Here is an 8,050-nt window from a genome sequence, read left to right on the forward strand (position 1 = left end):
ATTGTCAACATCTTCACCAAGCCATTCATAGAAAACAATTTTCTTCATTAATGAGCTTTGCCAATGGTACAAGGGACAGTTACATTTACGAGCTTTGTTGGTGTTGCAAAAGGCTATTCTTCAAGGGGCACTTCTTAGTCATTCCTTTCTCTCACTACTTTGGAGGAGGGGGGCTTCTATCTCTCTTCTTGGGGAGCTTTTTCTCTCGGAAGGATCTCTTTGCACATGAGTGCCTCATCAAGCTTCATTTACCGAGACCCAATTTTCACCCACCTAAGCAACACTTATAGGGGATTTTAGTGCAGATTTTTTATTTTCCCTAATTGAATATTATGTATTTTCCTACACATTTAGTTTTGTTGGAGTAATTAGGTTAATCATCTAGTGATTGATTAATCATCAATTAATTACTTAGGTCCCCTATTACTTTAGTACACTTAAGTAAAACTTAGGAGTACTTTTCTATATTTAGATTGAGCTAATTATAGATTATTTTGTCTCAATTCATAAGATGGGGACACTTGTCATGATCTAACTTAATCCTCACCTAGGGTTTGGTCTAGGGTTTGCTTTTATAAGCATTCATCGTAATTATCCAATTCAATCCATTTGTATCAATCCAATACAAGTTAATCTCAATATCAAATTCCTCTTTGGATCAATCTCTCTCTCAAGGTTGCATAGGACAATCATGGCTTTTTCTCTTCAAATGTGATAAGCGCTTTGGTTGCAACTGATTTCGAGGAGTTATCCAGTTCACTATCAACTCCAACAGTTTTAACTTGCTTAGTTGTAGTCAATAGGTCGATGACATCTTTGATATTTCATAAATATAACTCCCACCTATGTTTAGATAGTTATACTTTGCCCATTGGTTGATTTGCCTCCCCTCTTTGCTATATGTATCCACTCCTCTAGCTTGTTTTTCGTTCATGTTTTTGTGAGCTCTCATAACACTATTTTGTTTTTTGAGTATTTGCACATCTCTTGTTGGAACTAACTCTATTGTGTTATTTTAACTTATATCATTGCTAAAATGGTTTTATTTGATGTATTTTAGCACTAGGTATTAGGTAGCTTCAATTTATTTTTTGAGTCCATGAAAATCAATCTGAAAATTTTCTAAATTACAGTTTAGTATTTATGGACAAAATTGTGTAGTAAGATTGCTTTGTGCACAAGCAAACTTTTCTTACTTTAAGAATTTGTGTTAATTTTATTTAATTATATATGATGCAAAGTTTTATGAATGATTATAACTAAGTGCCCTTTGCACTTTCATATTATCTATCAATCAATAGAATTAATATGAGTGCTTCTAGTTTGAAATCTATGTGAATTTTGTCATCAACGTTTTGGACCATGCTACATGATCCACAATCAAGAAGAAGAGAGCAAATGTGTAATCAGAAATGTTGATGACAAATAAAATGCACCCAATTTAAACTAGAAACATTCATACTAAAAATTACCATATTTAGCTCGTAACAAATAACATCCAACATATGTGTAAATGAAGTGAATTGAAGTGTTTCTACTATTAACAACAAACTTTGTACGGCAGGTCACAATGAAGTGGGCTTTGTAGTTTTGTATCTCATTCCTCTCTTCAGTCTTGTTGAGTCCTCTGTGTTGTTTAAATTGATTCTAGCTTTATGTGTACGTGCACTACTTAGTGTTGGGAATTAGGTGTTGTACACCTTGCATAATATTTATAATGTATTATTTATTATTATGTGTGTGGTACACCTAGGGGAACCTAGATGGACGTGCATCACTAGGAGTTAACATTCTTCAAGGCACTTTATGTATTGTATGTCACATGTAATGTATTTATTTGATAATGAGGAAATTAATATAATAAAGTGAAAACTTAGTACCAAATATTAAATGAAGGTCAATAGTATTGTATTCACATCGTTTTGTGGTACATAGTTTTACTTTACCACTAGTTGTATTTTGTGTGAGCTTGATTCTATAAAAGCAAGCACATGTTAGTGGTTTAGGTTGGCTAGTTGAATGAATTGTCATTATTGAGTCTTTCTAAGGGTTGCATATGTGAAGAATGGCATGGGATGTGTGGATTCATGCTTGGACACATGGAGGATGCATAGGAGAGACTTGTTTCAGGAGTATTCATTGTAATTTTGTAAGTGCTTTGTACTGCTTTTTTGTTGAATAATATGGAGTATGGATGCTTTTGGAGGTTGGGTTTTTCCCTCATGAGGGTTTTCCCATAGTATATCATGTCTTATCTTGTGGCTTGTCTATTTGATCTATGCATAATGGTTATTCTATAAGCTTGTAGGCATGCTTTTCTCTCATGGATTATGTAAGAAATGAGTTAAATGTAACCGGGTATGAAGCATTATTTACTAACACTTAGTCTCTACCTTTACCTAAAAAGCATAAGCATGGTAATTGTTAAGGTTTACTTTCAGTTAGAAAGAATAAAAACCTCTCACCTTAATTAGAAGTGTGAATCATCCTTTTCCCTAGCCCAAGAAGAAAAAGATAGTTGTCATTTTAAACTTGTTTGCATTGCATGCTTAAAGACACACTTATGTTTTGTTTTGTATGTATAAACCACCCCATAAAACACACTTGTACAGATTGTAAATAGCAATTACATATTGTTCAAAATAGGGTTTTAGAATATTTTTGTTACAAGGCATTGGAAGAAGAGTTCTACTATGCACATTATTCTATTTTCTTGTCACACTAGGTGTAAATTAAATGCTAACATAAAACTCACCATCCAACCATATAGCATCATCAAAGAAGCAGCTTTAGCCAACCCACAAACAAATTTGCAGATTTGACCACATATCGAATTTTTGCATTTTCAATTCTCATTAAATTGTTATGAGAATGAAATATCAATATTGAAGTTCTAGTCAACCAACTTTTGGAGGATAAGCACCCAAAGGACGCTCAAACAACACCAATAAACCTTTAGATACTCGACCTTTAGCTCAAGGAACTCAACCAATTGATTAAGATTGAGAGTTTTTAAGGACGCTAGACCAACAGGAGAGGATCTTTAGATACTTATTCAACATTGATTGATGTCCTTGTTCAAAAATTTACTCTTTCTTATAGCTTTACAAGGTGAAAACACATTGCGAATACCAAAGTTAATTGTAAAGACCACTTTTGATCAGTTGGCCGGTAATCAAATGTCAAATAATAGAGGTTTTATTCATTGGATCATTGTAACCTAAGGCCCACTTTAGCCACTAGCTGGGTGGTTAGACTAATCATCATAAAAATAAAGGTAAGGATAATTTTTAAGGTTCACACCAAGTAAGACGCCAATTTGATGCATAAGAACCCTCTAGTGGAAGCCCACAACAAGATTGTTTTTCCATTTCCCTTATATATAGTTTATAGGATGTGCATACCCAACCCCAAGTTGGATTCAAACATATGCCTCCTCTATGGAACTCACAGAACTTCACTATTAAATCATAATCGAAGATTTTTCATCACGTTATCCAGGGGCAATTCCTTAGAAATTCAGTGGATGTTCTCTCCATTTAATGTCTATCAGACCTGCTTTGGAAAATGCATGCCTTCTAGCATACTAATTGCCAGACAATCTGATTTGAAGCCAAGGCTCTATTACACATAATACACCCAAGACAATCCTTTGTTCCATGTCAGTAGCTTGAACTCTTAACACTACTAGTTTACTTGCCCAAGTACCATTGTAATAACCCAACCCATTACAAGGGTGGGGTCATCAAATGAAGTAATATATATATATAGATTATAGAATAAAGGGGCATACATAGAGGAAAATTTCTCTATAAATATTTGAGTAACATTGGTTTAAGGCAGAAGTTATCTCCAATTCTTTAACACAGTGCAAATACATTAATGTGGCAGACATATGTACACTTATTACATGCAAGTCCCCATTAAGCCACTTTGGGGATCAGTTTTAGTATTGTTTTTGGTTCGATTGTTCCTTGACTTGTTTTATAATTTATTGCAGTTCTTTCTCTTGTACCTTGAATTGGAAGAGTCATTATTTGTAATGATTACGGGTTTTTCATCTGCGAATCCTCAGATGAAATTATTAGCACTGTTACCAGATGTGATCCAGACTCGGCTGGATCGACTTGCGGGATTTGTCTGTTTCTGTCTGGATTTTTCAATTCCTATAGAACTTTTATCATTTTTTTTAATTCTATATTTCCAAATTTCAAATTTTTGAACCTGGCAACTATAATTACTACTATTAGATATACTTTCTGGCCTTGTTGCTCATGGATTCTGAATGCAAGGTCAGGCAAGGATCACAGCAGTGGTCATTGATTCTAAGCAGAGGAGAAAGTTTTACTGCGTATTACAAGGCTAATATCAGATCTTTACCAGAAATTGGCCTCCATCATCGTCATTTCAGAAGAGACTAGAGCAGATTAGACATGGGATAAGTGTTGTGTTTTAAAGATTTATATGGACAGGTTTCTTTATCAAGATAAATTACACTACAGATAAAAGGCAATATCCAGAAGAATTATTCTGGTCATAAGCAGGACGAATTAACCAAGATGAGTTCACAGAAAATACTACAACTCAAGGTGGAAGGTCTCCTCGAAATGAAGCTATGATTTACAAAAGCCTATATTCCTTTAAAACAGTAGAAGAAACAACCAAGCAAATTGTGAAATTAGGTAAATTGTGGTTATGCCCATCTTTCAGGGGGTGAGGGAAACAGTAAAGTTCGCTTCAATTAAGACAAGACAACTTGAGAGGTAATTTACGTCTTCAAACTTAATCCTTGTTTGTCATCCCTATAAATAAACATTAATAGTTTTTATTTTGATCAGGTAAGGCTCGGAGCTCAAACATGAGCTTATTAATACATGAGTTCATTGGTTCAAAGCTGTGAAAAACTTATACAACGAGGTTTACACACCGACCACCGGAGACCGGTCTCTGAGAGCCAGAGATTACTCCTAATTGCAGGAAGAATCACCAAAACCCTATCCACACCCACAAAATGGTTTAACCTAAGGAATGAGACAATTGCAAAGTTTGGGAAGCACAATCTGTAAAGACAACAAACCATAAATAAACAATGCTTCACATAATCAATTATAGCCACTAATATCCAATGGGTTGTGTGTGATGGCAGTGGTGAAAATTCACAAGAACACAAGCAGGATTCAAATGCAACGACAAGACTGGTCCATAACTGCTGTAATGAAAATGGGGTAAATTTGAAGATTACCCTCGTTTAACGGAAACATTCAAGAGGGACCCATCCAAAATCTTAAGAGTATGGCCCAAGCTTACTCCACAAAGCATTCGAGACTCTATTATAACCTCACCCTTGGCCAACGCTTATTAAGCAAAATGATTTAAAAAAACAAAGCAATTAACCCAGATCCGCCCAACATTATCAAGCAAAAACATTAATAAAATAAACCAATTAACACAGTTCCACCCAACTTTTAAAATAAATACAGCGCCTCCAAAAAAATGTTCGCAAATTTTATGCAATTTCAATATAAAATAGCCAATTCAATATTCAGTCCAGAGATACCCACATCAAGACGAAGATCATTGGGCAGCTGAATCAGATAGTTTGGAGGAAGCACCAGACTATCCTGCAATGCTAACGTTAAGAATGTCAATAATCCATTCATTGTATTCATATGTTCTGCGAATTTGTATTTATTTGTTACGTTATGTACTTACAGCAAGTTCTTGCAATCTCTGTTTAATTGTAAGGTCGCTTTGTTCATTTTCATTCAGCTCAGTTAAGGCATTGTTTGTTTGGGCCTGCAACAAAATGGAGCTGTGCTTCTTGCTTAGATGTGGCCTCCTATGGCCTGCTACAATTTTTTCAATCGACGGGTATACGCGTGAACGTGTAAGAGATGGGAGGGAAACAGAGTCAGCATGAATATATTTGTAATGAATGCCACTGCCCTGAGAATTGACTATAATTCTGCAAGGAAGATTGGGAATGTTCAAGAGCAAAGTATTCATGGTAACCAGAAGTCATAACAATCTTTTGAGCGCTACATGGCCTATATCATCCATTATCCAGAAGAAAATCATCCGTTATCCAGAAGAAGGATAAGAACACCCAGTTCAAAAAATATATGATCGATTCAAGTTTGGAATATTCTGAATAGAAAATTTGTAAATACTATAAATATTAGGAAAAACACAACCTTTTTATTAAGTTTTTAAAATTAAAAATATATAATTCATATTTTCAACTTTCCTTATCAAGTAGTGTTTCTTTAAATATAGGATCTTTATATAGAATTTTTAAGAGCTTTTATAAGAAGGGTTCTATGGATTTTGTAATAATATGTAATTTTAAGTTTCAAATTTTGAAAAAGTTGTTTTCATGATTATTTTTTAATAAAAATGTTAAATTTATAATTGTAAGAAGTCAAGAAGGAATCTTTGAGCTCCGCCATAAAAGAGTACCTTAAATCTATGGTTTAAAAATGTATAGGTTCGTAGGATTTTAAATTTTTTTTCTTCATGAAACATCTTACTCCAAAAAAAAGTTCATCTAACAATTTCATGGGACTCGACCATTACATATTTTTATTAATATTTGAATTTTTTATATGATATTTTTTAATGATTTTAAAAGTAAAAAAGTAATTATAGAGAATAAAAGTGTATATATTTTTTAATTATTTTTATATTTGTGTATTTAAAAGATTTTTCTAGAATTAATTATTTTGTACGTATATTCATGTTCATAAATAGCCCTAAACATTAAAAGGTTTTACTTGTGTTTCATGTGTTTACTCACCTATCTAGACATGCAATAATTTAAGAATGGTAAATTGGTTGTACATTCATAAGTGATTCATATGAGGATAATAGAGAATTTCAAGAGATATCATAGTTGTTTGTTTATTCATTTAATATGTCATTGCTCCCTTAAAAAAATGGGGAAGGGAATTATTTCTCAACAACATAGTCTTTTTTCTTGACTACAAAAGAAGTATATAAACTTGTTGACGGTTGTCAAAGAATTCCAACCATCAACGACTACCCAAAACTAATTTAACCAACCATGATTGTTATCATTAAATAACCAAAAGTATAGCATAACTAATAACTAATTACAATATTCTATCTACATCATCCCAAAAAAAAAGTTGTCTTCCAAATGACAAAAAGTGGACAATGTTTTCAAGGGTAAATTCAATCATAATTAATCAGATAATAAGAGCGAATCACAAATTCTAATCTAGTCAAAATTAACTCCTAAATGACAATGAAATATAGATGCAAGAATTGAATAATTAAGTTAATCAAACTCTTGATTCTGCATCATGGCTTCCATTGCTCTTCTCCAAATTGTGTGATAGGTGGCTCTCAGATGTTGCACTGGGATTCCTACATATGATTGACACAATTGTTTTGAAGATAGTGATTCTCTGATTTTGTGATTCTAGGAAAATTGATGTGAAATGAGGTTGAATTTATAGATTTTCAGGTGGGATGGGGTGAGATTTGGAACAGAAGTGTTGATTGATAGATCATTGATTTTGATTGATCAGTTAAGTGGATTGATTGATCTATTAACTCATTTGATTGTTTAGTAGACTGAATTGATTACGGAGATGACTGAATTGATTAGCCAGTTGACTTGATTGAGAAGAAGACCGAATTGATGGATTAGTCAGAAAAGATGATTTGGAGTGAAAAGGGGAGTTTGGAGACTTAACTAAGTTAACTGATTTGGTCAATCAATTATGATTCTCAACATGTGATGTAGGAGATTGAATTGAAGTTCATTTTCATTTTTATTTGAATTTGAATTTAGATTTTCGAATGATGAAATGCACCTGAGATTTACTGAAATTAATTGAAATTCAAATCTGATGAAATGTGAATTTGGAGAAATGAAATTAATTGGAATTAGTTGAAATTCGAATTTGGGGAATTGGAGGAATAAGTTAATTAATAAAATTATTTAATCATAAGAAATGAAATTAATTAAATAATAAAGATTATTTCATTAAGGGAATTAATCGTAATTAATTAAATAATTAAT

The 8,050-nt window shown here is 32.9% G+C and overlaps 1 protein-coding gene across 1 annotated transcript in view; it reads right to left on the reverse strand.

The window, feature by feature from the left end:
* The window catches only part of LOC131072701 (uncharacterized), a 31,909-nt gene extending 25,770 nt beyond the window's left edge, over positions 1-6,139 (reverse strand). The window contains exons 1-2 of the mRNA XM_059220435.1: positions 5,713-6,139; positions 5,562-5,621 (exon numbers count right to left, since the gene is read on the reverse strand). Of these exons, the coding sequence (XP_059076418.1) occupies positions 5,562-5,621; positions 5,713-6,006 (354 nt within the window). The 5' untranslated portion in view covers positions 6,007-6,139. The remainder of the gene's footprint in view (positions 1-5,561; positions 5,622-5,712) is intronic.
* Positions 6,140-8,050: the final 1,911 nt, after the last annotated feature.

This window comes from Cryptomeria japonica, chromosome 5 (genome assembly GCF_030272615.1).
Source record: "Cryptomeria japonica chromosome 5, Sugi_1.0, whole genome shotgun sequence".
In the NCBI taxonomy this organism is placed as follows: Eukaryota; Viridiplantae; Streptophyta; class Pinopsida; order Cupressales; family Cupressaceae; genus Cryptomeria; species Cryptomeria japonica.